The 14,732-nt window shown below is 38.2% G+C and overlaps 1 protein-coding gene across 9 annotated transcripts in view; it reads right to left on the bottom strand.

Moving 5' to 3' along the window:
* gphnb (gephyrin b) overlaps positions 1 to 14,732 on the bottom strand; it is an 89,804-nt gene that overhangs the window by 29,283 nt on the left and 45,789 nt on the right. For all 9 annotated transcript variants that reach the window (XM_028040553.1, XM_028040558.1, XM_028040557.1 and 6 more), the window contains exons 5-8: positions 13,799 to 13,893; positions 13,510 to 13,576; positions 8,309 to 8,581; positions 6,682 to 6,816 (exon numbers count right to left, since the gene is read on the bottom strand). In XM_028040553.1, the coding sequence (XP_027896354.1) occupies positions 6,682 to 6,816; positions 8,309 to 8,581; positions 13,510 to 13,576; positions 13,799 to 13,893 (570 nt within the window). The remainder of the gene's footprint in view (positions 1 to 6,681; positions 6,817 to 8,308; positions 8,582 to 13,509; positions 13,577 to 13,798; positions 13,894 to 14,732) is intronic.

Here is a 14,732-nt window from a genome sequence, read left to right as displayed (position 1 = left end):
ACTCAGCTAAGAACACTAAAACATTCACTCATTAAACACACAAACAGAAGCCTGTAAACATTCTCTCTGATATGCAGAAGGAACGACATTACTTACCATCTTCTGCCTGGAGTCGAAACAGAATGAAGCTCCTCGTCACATGCACACGCCAACACACTTACGCGCAATTTTACACACTCGGTAACTGTGAGAGAGTCTCGAGGGTGAGGAAGACTGAGCAGAGAGCGAGGGAGAACAAGGAAAGGCTGGACTGGAAAGGATGCACAAGAGAGCAGGAGAGCAGCGAGGGAACAAAACAGCCGAAATGAGGAAGGGGAGAGGAAGAGTAGGGGATGGCAGTGGCTGCACATGCGGCGCTGTACACAAAATCATCCACGCATGACTGACTGAAGTCTGTGTTTGTGGCTCTCTGTGTGAGGCTCTGTGCATTTCCCATGAGCATTTCTGTCAGGGAAAATGTAATTTTTTCCCCCTCACATCTTCCATCCTCATTTATGCTACTTTTATAGTTCTATATGACTTGGTCTGAGACCAAGACTGAGGCACAACTCCTGAAAGTTGGACATACAAGTACTGATGGACAAAAAGCAAACAGAGAGACAAATCATGCAGCACAGGCTTGGCTGGTCACACAGTCCCTCTTTGCAGTTTCATCACCCTTTCCCCACCTCCCACTCCCTCCCTGTCCCTTGTCTTCTCAAACTCATTAGCTCCCTTGTCCCTTTCGCGCTCTCTTCACTCTCTCCCACACTTCTCTTCCTTCAGGCCCTTGTTTTTCCTTACTCTCTCCATCATAAATTCTCCACAGCTCCAGCAGGTGCAGAGAGGAGAAGTCATTTTTATGAGCATTTTTACTGCACTGGAGGAGGACAATAACAGGTATCTGGAAGCTGCCTGAGTGTAGGAGACACAGACACACCTCGGCAATCAATCTGCAGTCGATACTGTCAGGTTCAAACCAAACTTGAATAATTTCGGGAGACGACAAAGTCATATAACAAGTCTTATCTGTTGTTTCTGCTGAGCAGTAAAGCTCCCAGTGCAAAAAAATAAATAAAAAAAATGCAGCGACACTGTGCGTTACTTGTGCACTGCAGCATACAGAGCCAGTGTCACAGTGTGTTCTTTGGAGACCTGTCTGCTCCAAGCCTGTGGTTTACATATACATCAGTGTGAACATAAAACCTGAGGTAAATCAGCACACTGTGTGCTGGGGCACCTATATAAGAAGACTTCTACCCAAACGGGAAAGAGAAGAGCGCTTTATCATTTAGCAGCAACCTGAGTGTGAGATTTTTATTGATTTATTCATAAATTATTTATTTCTGGTATTAGACTGATAACATATGAAGCCCTTCATGTTATGGAAAGATGGTCCGCCCTCTTACAGGAGAAAATGGCCACTTATCCATACATATTAGCTGATCGTTAAGATTAGTCAAGAATAGATTAACTCATTAATCAATAAACTGCATGCTGTGATGTGACATTAATAGACCAACATCAATATTATTTTCATGTTCACAATAACCATGTAAAATATGTCTACCAGGAACTGCGTATCAGAGCTTATAGCTACATTCACTCAGCAGGTGTTGATGCTTAATTCCAATTTTTATGCTGAAATCAGATGTTTTTGTTATGTGGTCATTAATATTATTATTAATTACAATGAGGCTTCTGTGTAGACGGTTTACGCCACAAAGTGACCCTCATGTGCAGAAGAAGAACTTCGAGGTCACACAGCAGCGCTCTGTTTACAAAAGTAATAATAGATGGAGCCGTTTGTGGATCAATTTTTAAGTTGATTCAAAAATGGGAGCCGGCATGATCATCACAAGATCCTAACATGAAGAAAGGGAATAAAAAGAAGCACAACTAATAGCAATGGTCTTTTGTGGAGCATTGATTGCAATTTCTGTAGAGCAGTCTGATTAGATGAAAAGGGAACTGACACAAATGTCTTTCATAATTTTATAATAATAATTTTTAGTGATTGTTTTTTGTCCTAATTTACTGCGTTTGGCTTCTTCTGGTGCAGAACCATGATGCCTAAATGACATAAAAGCCAGATAAAATGCGACATGATCGTTCAGATTGCAGACGCTTTGAAAACAATCAGATACGTATCCAAATTAGTACCACATATAGAAGTGGCATAGATCCAATATTCAGGAGGTGAAAATATCGGAATCGGTTTGTTCAGACTGCCATGAAAAAATGGACATATGTAGCTTAAGGGCCCAAAAAAGGCAGATTTGGATCACATCTGCCTGCCCTGTGACTAGATTTAAGACTTTTGTTTCTTTTGGCTGAGAAACATCAACTTATGTTTTTCCAATTGTCTACAAAGATGTAAAATTAATTCCGTTTGAGGGACAGGATGTACCTCAACTTGAAGAGAACTTAAAGGCCACTGCTGTCATCCATTTCCTCAAGCAGAAAGACAGAAACCTCCCATGCTGGCTTTAAGATTACAGCTCTGTCACACCACAGCCGGCTGCGCTGACGTTGTAGGAGTGCTTTCGCTAACAGTCAGGGTATAAATCATTCATCTCCATCTGTCACATCACCTCACTGTGTCAATGATCCTCTGTCACCATTTATTTGGAGGCGATGATTCTGTGATCTGTGTGCAGACTGGGCCTGAGCCAAACAGCATGAGGAGTTATTTTTCATCCTTGTCCCAGTCAAACGTGACGTAGACCAACATGCAACCTTAGTTGTTCTGAATGCTGTCAAACTGTAGCTATCAAGGACTGGTTTCCTGGATTGTTTAGATGCGTTTCTGATTCAGCAAACCTGAATCAAATGGTTGAACTTCCTCTAAATTATTAGGTAATTACAGAGTCATAATTACCTAATTATTTTATTCATACATGTTTAAGCAGAGCTGTTTCAAAGGATGAGAAGAAAAAATTTAATGAACACCAACCATTCTCCTAAAGCTTCAGAGATTGTGAGAAGCAGAGTAAAGACTTCTGGCCAAACTCTGCTTGCAAGGAGAAAACACCAAAATGTTTTGGGAGATTATCTTTTTTCATGAGTAAGTGCTTCAAAGCAATAAAGATGATTGATCATGATGGAAAATTTGGAGGGCAATTAGAAATGTAACCTTTTTTAAACTCAGGGTATACCTTGAAACTGATAACCAACGCATCACTGTTTACAAAAATGACATTGTGAAAACTTTCAGATTTCGTTTGTTTTCCAGTCTCAATAACAGACCAGAATAGTTTCTGGTGAGTATCTTTATTTACCTTAAAACCTTAAGTTCTTCCAAAATCCAACTTGCCACCCAGCCCATTCACACATGATTCACAGAAGGATGAAAAAAAAGGAACATTTTTCAACCACAAGTTAAACTTAAACAGCATTCGTGCATGTGTTTTTGACTCAAAAAAATAACGTCTCACATTTTGCTGTTATTAAAACATGAACAGGAGGTACAACCTGAACCCCACATATACATACACTGTCAGCTATCTTCTGAGTCAGAGCCCCGTCTCCCATATGCTTCATTAATCCAAACTCTATATTACATAACCGTACTAAATGCTCACAGCAGTGTAAGGGTGCAGCGACTCCCTAAATCCTGCCTATGCGTGCGCTCCTGCTTGCATCTCTCTGAGTGTGCATGAATCAGGAAACATGTGTGACAGACAGAGAAAATTAGGTAGAATGAATGGCTGCAGAGTTGCTCAGTTTGTAGTCTGCATTTGTTGGGTTTCTCTGTACTGCATGTCAGATGGAGACACGTTTCCTCCCTTAAGGAGGATTCTGAGTGCAGATTTGTTGTGTGTGGGTGTAGGGGTGTGCACGGGGGAGGGGGGTGCGTGTGTGTGCATGCATTCCCAGTTATTGCTGTGCAAACAGACAGGCAGGGTTGGACATCAGTTGTCAATTCTGTGCTCTTCTTTCTTCCATGTGAACAAACACAGGATTTAATCATGAACAGAATAAACTGCTGAGTTTGTTTAACCCATGAAACATACAAAAACACTCCTCTTTGTGCAGTATGAAGCCTTGTGTAATGATAGCAGCAGCAGCAGCAGCTAAGTGTAGGATTGAAATATTCTACCACTCTTTCCCTCTTAAGGCCACAAAGCATTGCTTATACCCTGCTATCAAACAGCAAAATCTCAGTGACATTAAAATACATCAGTGAACAGAGCCATTTTGCCTCTCGCTCCAGGGACAATGTGCACACACCATCTGCATCTGACTGCAAAGTGGGAATTTTAAACTACAGTACATATGGCAGCTTGTCGCCGGGAAACAGTTTGTATCAGGAAAGCAAATATGCATACCTTTATGAGACATCAATCCCAGGTTATCTCTCACTATGAACAAAGACACATTTGCCCAGACACTCATGTAAATTGCAAACTCTGGCCTTGCTTGCTGACAGAAAAAGGCTTCAACAAACAGACATGGCGGCAGTCAGAAAGGGGGGGGCGAGAGCCTCAATGCACCACTGAAGCTAGCAGAAGTATTAAAGCTCCCCTTTTTCCAATTATTCACAGTTACACACTCAACTGGTCAAAACAACACAGCTGAATTTGAAGCTCTTTCGCTGGATCATTGGAACAGGCTCTGACCACAACTAGCAAGTAGAGGAATAAAAATAGAAGCCAGAAACTGACAATTTGAGAAAACACCAAACAAAAACAGTCCTGGAACCTGAAATTTTACTTGCACTTTTTGTAAAGTACAACAGACCAAGTTGCCAACCAAAAACAAACGCCTGGACCTGTATAAACAAATCTAGTGCAATTACAATGAAGACAAACAAAATGCATGAGCAAAAAATACATACATAAACCCAAACCTAAAATTGGAAGATTTTCATTATATTCTGATGATAAATAACATTAAGATGACAACAAGATTTAATCAGTATTTATCCTACTTCTACCTCTGTTCACCCCAACAGACAACTTTTCAATCAGACTTCTTGAATAACACATTGTGGTGGTTTATTGTCTTTGACCTTTCACAACCCTATAGACACCTAAGCAGGACAACGTACTTTCAGGAGGCTCCCCATGCTGCGTGACCTATCTATGCACTCCCTCACCTTCCCTGCCCCCCTTCTAATTTCCTCTGTCTCTAAAATCCCATCCCTCTCTTAGTTCCCATGGCAACCCCATCCTCCATTTCCATGACACCTGCCTGCTGTCCGAGAGGCACGTGGAGAGTTGACACAGAGATGAAGTAAAAGAGAGCAGGAAGAAGAGTCAGAGAGGAAAGAAGAGAACTGATGCCATTTGATATTTTTAAAAACCTGTAGGAGAGATCAGATAAAGCAAGACGGGATACTTGGACATTTTACACAGCAGTCTCTTCCAGTTCTGTTCAAGAGAACCAATGTGCTGTTAATTAACATCATGACAACTACAGGATGTCAGGAACATACATGTATAACAGTGGTTCAGTATCCTTTCTAAGAGACAACAGACAGAAGATACTGTGATATTTTACAAAAGATGTTTTTTGGGCATAAAATTCACTGCCTGCTGTCTCCATGAATAAACAAAAATAAGGACCAACAGAATCAACAACAGGTTTTCACATAAAAACAACATGAACACATTTCAGGAGGAGACACTGAAACTTTGCAGTGTACATGTGTATCGTGTCAAGCTGTTATGAGGTGTAACTTTGCAGTCTGCTGCCATTTATACAGCAAAAGGAAAAACATGTAAACACAAGTAAGATAAAATAAAAGACAACAATCATGCGAAAAGAATATAATCTGATCCAGCGAAAAAGTTAAAAGCGTAACAAAAGCCAGCATTAAGAAATAAACCGGTAATAAAAACATGATATGTTCTCCTGTCTTTCCCATATTAAACAATGGCTAAATTTTGGAGACAGGAAGTCATGGATTTCAAATTAAATGTTCTTAGAAATCCCAATCATCTTAAAAAAAGAAAAAAAGAAAAGCAGACTTAGAAAAAAAACAGCAACATTTTTTAGGAATTGTCAAGCGTTTACTAAATTTTATTGTAGGTGGCAAAGTTATCAAACTTTTTTTTACGTCACTTTACTACTACTAAATCTAAATTTGGTCTAATGTGAAGATGGGATGAGATAGGAAGCTGAAGATTTCAGGAATTGTTTTGAACATTTGAGTGGTGAAGCAAGAAAATTTTAATTGAAATTAATGTAAAGTGCTATTGAAATAGATTATTTTAAAGTATGATGCATTTATTGTTCTGGTTCACCATGTATAAGGTAAGAGCTCAGAATAGGAAGCCAAAACACCACAGATTTACAAGTTTGTCATCTACAGTTACAGTTCTTCTATTCTTATGCATAGCTTTGCAATGTGAAGAAATTGTGACAGCTAGTTAGCTTGCATTCAAGTAAAACATGTAAGAGGTTGTACAATTAATTAAAAACAAAAATTATTTGACTATTACCCAATGAAATAAATATTGCAAATATCTTCTGAATCAAACAACGGCCTGTTGAAATAAAGCAATGTTGAAAGAAAAGGTCATGATAAAAAATAGAGAAAGAAGGCAAATAAAAGAAAGCAAATTTCAAAAATATAAGATGTCAGAACTTAACAGAAGAAATAAATTTTTGGTGTTCCGATGAACACACACCTGATAGTGACATGTGTGTATATTTGAGATTAGTGTATTTGTTTGTGTCAGAGTGTCCACTCACTTTGGGTGTGGGACAGGAAGCAGTGGAGAGGCGGGAGGTTGCCTGGGCGCGAGGCGACTCGGAGGGCGTGGTACTGAGAGAGGCTGCATCCCTGGGTAACACCTGCACACCCCGCGAGATGATGGAGTCTGGGATCTGAGATCAAACATATACGCAAACACGCAGTCATCTAAACACAATACACAGACTATGTAATCTCTTACACAGCCTAACTTTGTTGCCAAAACTTTTGTGTTGATTTTACATGACTATAGCACATGGCTCCAATTAAAGCTCCCTTAGCATTTATCAATCACAAAATGCTTACAGAAGTTATTTTAAGTACTGTAAGTAAGTCTCCCCAAAATGCAATTCATCAACAGAGAGATTTAGAGATTTTTCACCAGAGGTAAGTAGTAGTTACATCTACTCAGTTACATTTACTTCGGTAACTTTCTGTAAAAAATGTACTTTTAGGAGTAGTTTTACTATCATGTTGCCAGAAAGAAAGCCTCAAATAATGTGATTTTTTTTAATTCAAATCATTTATTGTCTAAAATGCACATGTTTATTACTTTCATCTTGTGATTTGTACTTGTAGATAATATTTTTGCTATTGTTGTAGGGCTATTTTATACTTCTTGCACTTTTTTAAGTGACATTCTTTCAGACAACAAAGTGTGTCTTTTTATTGTACAAGGAAACATGTTTCTGTGCACATGACATATAAATGTTGAAGTTGAAAGTGATTTTAGCCTAAGGTGAGGGGGTAGGGTGTCCCAATTTTATCCTCAGGAAAACAAATTTATGTTGACTTGCTTACTTAGTAAAGCAAAGCACAATTTGTTGTTCAAGTTAAAAAAAGATACAATAATAAGATTTGGAATCAATATGTGAACATTTCTTGAGAAAAAAACTGTAATTTTATCCCATGGCTGCACATATAATCCACAAATTTGGACATAGACATGTAAACGAGCCACAGCAAATCAATTTTTTAGCATTTGTAAGAGGAAACCGTCAGTCTGTGCTGATGAAGATGAAAACACAATCTTCTCACACTTAGGACATGTTGATGAAAAGTGTTGTTAAAGATGGGTGAGATTTTTGCATGGTGGAGTCTTACCAAAATGCATCTGTGACTGGACAATGAGGTGGGATGTTACCCTGACAACACAGCCATTATGAAGGATCCGTGCTGCAGACAGGACAGGACAGGATGATGGGAATGGAAACATGCTCTCTCAGAACATAGTTGTGTGCAAAATTTGCAGACTTCAGCCGTCAGGTGTATCTTATGTAAGGTTAAGCCAAAGCACCGGGATGCTAATCCATTCTGGCATAGAGTTCACTGTCCAACAGGAAGCTATTCAACTCAGGATTAGGAAATGACATGATGACATAATGCACTTGATGATACAGATAAAAAAAGCTGGACGCACACAAATTCATGTAGAAGTAGTCTTTTACATGGTTTAACATTAATTGGCAATGAGTGATGCTTAGTGACACACCAGGGACTTTTAACACAATGCTTTGCATGAATGATGTGCAAAGATGTCAAAAACAATTGCTTAAACTGGATGCAATCAAGCTTGACGACAACAAAATAAAGTGAACAATCCTCCCCTCTCATCTGTCCTGGTACCTTGGCAGTGATGGATGCAGAGGTGATGTGGGAGGAGGAGCTGTCCTCGGTGGATGCCACCCCGCTGTCCTTCTTCTCCTCATCCTCCTCCTCGCACTGCACACCTTTGTCTTCTGTCTGGCGGCGTGGCGAACTGTTGGGAGGCGGCGAAAGGGGTGGCGGTGGCGAAGGCAAGTCCTCCAGTTCGTCTACCACCTCTTTTACTTTCACCACCGCGTCCCGAAGGAGGTCGATGGCGTGCGGCAGCGCTGGGAGGATGAACTGAAAGCATTCCTGGGGCAGATTGATATTAAACACACTTGTTTGTAGCTCTTTTTTGAAAATAGCACCAACAGTAGAAACATAATGAAAGCTAAGAATTTTTTTGCATAAATTTTAAACCCAACAACTATTTAAATATGTAATATCTTTCTTTCTAATGATAAAAAATACTCCCTGAAAACAAGCTTTGAACAGAAATGGTGTAATGCATCATATTGTTGAGTTGTCAGAACACTTCCTCTGTATAAAACTAAAATGCAAATCCAAGATAGATAAAGAATTACATTTTATGCTGTGAAAAATCATACTTGTATCAATGCAAATCTGAGGAGAGAGATGACAGGGAGTCTGGGAATTTACAAGGAGAGTCTTGTTTGCTTTTCTGTGAAACCCCAGCTCGTCACAGTGCCGACTAGAGGCCAAATCTCTAAAGTGCTTCTCTTTTCCATGTCTTTCCAGCTCCGTTTTCCTCTCTGTGTCAGTGTGCCTGTGGGCTTCTCAGCAGTGCTAAACGCTCTATTCTCCTCACTCTCAAGACAAGAGCTAATCTGTGAAATTATTTATTGCTCTGTGTATTTTAAGCATTGAGTGGATACATTATTTATTCACCACACACTTTACACTGGCTGCCAACGGGCTTTCATTGCAAGCTTTCCACTCCACAATCTGTTGTTATCTAAGATGGACTGAATCTGGCAGGATTAACCTTGATTTGAGGAAATTCCATATACCCACACTGACATTGATGCATGAGTGGAACAGCATTTTCCTCCTGTCTGCATGTTTAAGGCAGACTATTGGACAACCAAATGTAACAGAAAAAAAGTGGTTTATCTCAGAAATAGAGTGTAACGTCTGCTAGGAAACCTTTGCACACATTTCTTTGTATTAATGTTGATCTTTTATGCTTCCTTCAATGGGTTAGGATGGGCCTATAAACTACACCAAACATTTTCATTACATATTTTGTGAAAATCTTAGTTTATGAGATTTTAGTCTGTTCAGTTCTGCCTATTTCGAGCTCCTTTCAGAATGAGCTGTTTTAGGGCCTCCTGTCACTTTAAATCCAAATAAGATGCCGCTGGCCACTTATTTGTTGGGGGGGCGTGAGTTAACTGGCTGCAAACAAATGTGCAAATATACAGCCGTACAACTTTGAAAAGCAGAATTGGAGCCTCCTGCACAACCAACAAGAATGCAGCAAGTGGTTTCTGGATGGCAAGTCAACAACAAAACGCTCTTTTCCAACAGCCGTTGTACAACCCATACAGCATAAAACCATCTGACCCAAACATGCTGGAGCTCAGCCTAGGTTACTAGGTGATGGGGCTAGGCTTCGCTAGCTAGGTTTATTAGGAAGCATGATAAACCAAATGTAACGTCCTAATTTGTGACGTTACATTTGGAAGATTTTTAAAACGGTTAATTTTTCCAGACACCAAAGAATATTAACTTATTGCCAAAAATGGCTGGGTGTCTTTTTTAAGCATTTAGACTGTTTCCAGAAGCTGTAGAAACCCAAATAGACATACAAAAATGTTCAAACACAAAGAAGCCCAACAACTTCCTTGAAGACTGCTAATGGCTTATCATAATGTGTTTTAAGCCTAATCTGAATCTGGAGATCTAGGTGGAGAGTTGAGATGGAGCAAAGATGATGTTAAGAGCCTGGAGATATTTCTTCTCTCCAAATTTGAGTTTTCATTGAGTCCTAGGAACATTTTGAAGGTACATCAAGAGTGTTTATTTTTATTTTTATTCACCGTTTTGTCCTAAAGGAGAGTAAATGTCAGGAACAATAAAGAGCATAGTCACAGGCTATACTGCCAATGGACAAAAGTGCAAGAGGAAAAGGAGTAGTGTTGTTGTCAGAGTGGGTCATGGGGGAGGGTAGGAAGATCTGAAGACCAAGGGAGAGACGGTTTAAGGAGAGTATAACAGAAACCAAAACCACAGGATTGTAACACTGACAATATATATATACTGCTCAAAAAAATAAAGGGAACACTTTAAGTGTTAAACACCTGTTTAAGTGTTCCCTTTATTTTTTTGAGCAGTGTATATATAAAATAGAAACAAACAATAAGTTGCATACCTAATCGGGTAATAATTTGTGACTGTGAATTGAGTTTCAAAATCTATAAGGTTAAAGGAGAAACATTTGAGGAGGTTACAAAGTCATCTGCTCAAGAACTGGTGAGACTTTTATAAAATGTTAGACTTATTATCCAATCATCTACATCCTCTGTGAGTTCAAGTATGACCAAAATAGGTCAGATCCTTTCTATAGCCAAGCTTTTGTCTTATGCAGGGCAGTGTTAGAGTAATGTGCACATATTCATAACGCTACATGTTTCCGAACCGGTGTTTGTACTTTTTTCTGATTCATAAACTAGACCCAAAGGCAGAACTGCTTCTGCATTCACTCCACCAATCAAAAAACATATCTTTGCTCCGATGCAGTTGTTACATATTGTGGCACCATTCATGAATTTAGCCGAACAATATTTAGTAATTATAAAGCATATTTATATAAAGTACAGCCAGAGCAAATTGCATCACATTCACACAGACCAGAGGAGTTTGAGTTAAAAATCTGTCAACTTTTAAAATCTGCATAACCGCAATTTAAAGAAAAAAAAAATCGTAATTTCTGAAGCAATCCTAATACAGATTTTATTACAGTTCTGAGTGGTTTTTCTTCCATTTTGTTGTTCTTTTCCAATTTAGTCAATCACTTCTGCACCTGCCATGTTTGTAGCTAAGAGGGATCATGTAAACTTATGCAAAAAAAAAGAAGAGGAAATCTTTTGCATCTGTGGTACTGCTGATCATATTTGCATCTAGTTGTAATAAGTGGAATATGTGTTGTTCATCTGGAGCAGATACAAAGCAAACATTGTATCCATAACAGCTGGAAGAATTGAGGCATTTCTAGCACTTGGCAAACAGACAGTTTCCACACTAGAAACAACAGCAATGGCATCTTTTTACCATTTTCTTTTAGCACAAATCAGACTGTTTCTATTATGTGCTGAAAATGAATACAATCAACAATTGTGAGGAATCAAAGTAAGTGGATATTTCTTTTTTAAGACATTAATGTCTGTCTGATTCTGATGTTATTGCCACCTGGTTACTTGGAAGTGGTATTGCAGTGAATCTCTGTTCTTTTTGTTTGAACAGAGATGTTTATTTTCCAGACATTTGTAAGACACGGTCTAATCATTAGATTTTATTCCTGCATAATAGTCAGACAATTTTCATCCTTTACTCATTTGATCTTTGTCTTTGAATTGAATTGACCAGAGGCAAAACTGTATTAATCCATGTGAATGTTTTCTTTTTAAAATTATTACCTTTATGGAAAAACTATATCACTGGCGCATTATTTTCTAAACCACAGACTCCAAACCAATGTTAAAATTAGTCTAGTTTATACACTTTTAATAAGATATGTCCCACAAATCCCAGCTATTAAAATATTCACACAATCTGTCTATGTCGTTTTTGACTTCTGCAGCTAAAAATTCACAATGAACACTTTGACATTAATAGGCTTCATCTGCCTAGCTCAAGTGGACTTCCTTGTTATCGTTATGAGAAGAGATCAGCGTAATAAGAGCCTCCAATGAGCTGCCAGGACCTTTAAGTTTACCTGGGGTTTGACGAGGGAGACACTAATATGGCAGCAGATGGGGGAGGAATGAGGTGTAACTGATGGAACGGAAAATAAAACTGATCGAGTAAAGCCACTGTGTAACAAGACAGAGATGGATGTGTTGGACACCAACGCAAGGAGGGAGAACAAAAGAGCGAGAGAGGAGACACTTGTGGACCTACATGGTTTCATATTCATATAGACAGAAGGCAAAGCAATAAAACCCCAAGGAAAATATAGTTAATGTATCTATTGATTAAAAAAATTCTGGCAAATGCAAACGGAACTTCACATTAAGTCAGAAGTAATTAAATTTACAAATATACAGTTTATGCATATCAACATATAAATTAATTTATGCAGCACGAATGGGTCTCATGTCTTGGAGCAAGGAGAATGCAAAGACAACGATCTCCATACAAACAGGCCAAAGCTTAACAAATGCACTTTCATTCTTATAATACATTTGTTATGAGTTTTGTGCTCAGACTTTAAGACACTTATTTGTTTTTATTTTAGGTGTGGGGAGAATTAATGGAAAATAAATAAAAAAAGAGGCACTTTACTACATTATGTGCAAGTCTGGCTCCTTAGAAGCAAAACAAAAAAATAATAAGGGTGGCTAAAAAATCTTGGCAATGGTCTGTAGATTTGTTCCACAATTCACAGACAAACTAAAAATACAGTCAATAAACTAGAAGTATGCCCTTTTATACATCCATGTACAGCCTCTGGGGCAACTGACGTTTAATGATTTCTTGTCACTGCATCAAAAATCCCAAATAAAAACTAGAGATACAGCAAAAAAGTTCACGTTTCCAATTGATCAATCATTGCACAGAACCAAAATCAGCCATATTCCAACCTCCAGCAGGTTGAAAACTCATCAATTGGATCTTCTTCCAGAATGCCACAAAGTTCAAGTACCAGGTCCTGGAGACAAAACACTCTTAAGTGTGGATGGTGTTATTGGATAGAGAAGACTCAAAGTAAGATTTTCTGGTGAATTTGTGTTTTTCAGCTGATAAAGGGAAGGCTGAGTAAAAGGGATTTTTTAAAATCCATTCAGGCTTTCGGTAATGAAATATGTCAGAGTTGAAAATATTGACAGCCTTTCAGAAATCTTTGATTTTAAGCAATGCTCTCTAGTCTTGAAATAATGGTTCTGCAGATTCACTCTTTTCCTTCATATGTGGTTTTTGTGTTCTGCTATACATGTTGAAACTGGTGGACAATCGTATGCATCATGTGAACAACAGACAACTTTATCATTTCCTACCTGGGAGCCTTTCTTACTTCCTGGTAAGTTGATGATGAGCGTCTTGCCTCGGATACCGCAAACAGGTCTGTGAACACAGAGCCATTATGAAACAACATGATTCAGAGCTGCATGTTCAGTCAATGTGAAAAAAAATGCACATCAATATTGTATTATTGTAATCAATTTCGACATCCTAATGTTGCAATATCATTTGCAAATGTCACCAAGAAGGAGAAGAGTATTGACTGATGTCACCATTTAGGATTTGTCTTTAAATGTTACATTTGTGTTGTTGTGTTTGTTGGACCTGGAAAGCATGCCTAATGGTGTGACATTGAGGGATCCCATCAGCATTGCCAGAGACATCCCAGGAGCCTCCCGCTCTATCACCTCCTTCGTGGCCTGGAAAGAAACACACACACGGAGAACCACAGAACCAAGTGTGATTGTTGTCTAGAAAATTATGCTAGATCTGCTATCAGTCTAAAAGTATGAACCTGCAGACCTGTTCTTCAAATGTTAGAATGAAATCAAAGAAATTAAAACTATTTTACAATGTTTTTTTGGTGTCATCCAACTCAGAAATACAAAATATGTTTCTTATTGATATTTCTAGTTCAGATTTAGTTATTTAAAATGCAAATTATAACTTGGCAAAAATAGTTTGACACTTTCTGGCTGATCTATTCATAAACAATGAAATTGCAAAAAAAAAAAAAAAGTGCATATGATGCACTTTTTGAGTTTGGTTTGCTGGGCTATACAGTCATGATAAAATCTAATTACAGAAAGTTTAAAGAATACATGTTGAACATATAAGATCTAACAATGAAAATACAAGAATATATAATAATGCAAAGTATTCTTACACACAAAAAATATTTAAAATGTTTAATAATCACTCTAAAACAAATCTGGTAGATTGTGCTCATACCTAGTGACTATTTTGGTTTTGTTGAACTGGCTTTAATTTTAGACAACTTACAAAATCAGTCCTTTAACTGCATAAAGAAAGGAGCTAATTACTAATTAAAATGTGCTTGGACAACTTACAAGCAGTGATGGCATAGCTACTTTGAAAAAGTAACTTTAATCGGATTACTGATTACTCCTTGAAAAAGTAACTTAGATTACTGATTACTTGATTTTGGAAAGTAACTAAGTTACATTAAAAGTAATTTTTTAGTTACTTTCAGCAGCTGCTAACAACAACTCTCCGCCACCTGTGAAAATTACATTGA

The sequence above is a fragment of the Xiphophorus couchianus genome, chromosome 15 (genome assembly GCF_001444195.1).
Source record: "Xiphophorus couchianus chromosome 15, X_couchianus-1.0, whole genome shotgun sequence".
In the NCBI taxonomy this organism is placed as follows: domain Eukaryota; kingdom Metazoa; phylum Chordata; class Actinopteri; order Cyprinodontiformes; family Poeciliidae; genus Xiphophorus; species Xiphophorus couchianus.
This window is presented reverse-complemented; position numbering and strand designations above follow the sequence as displayed.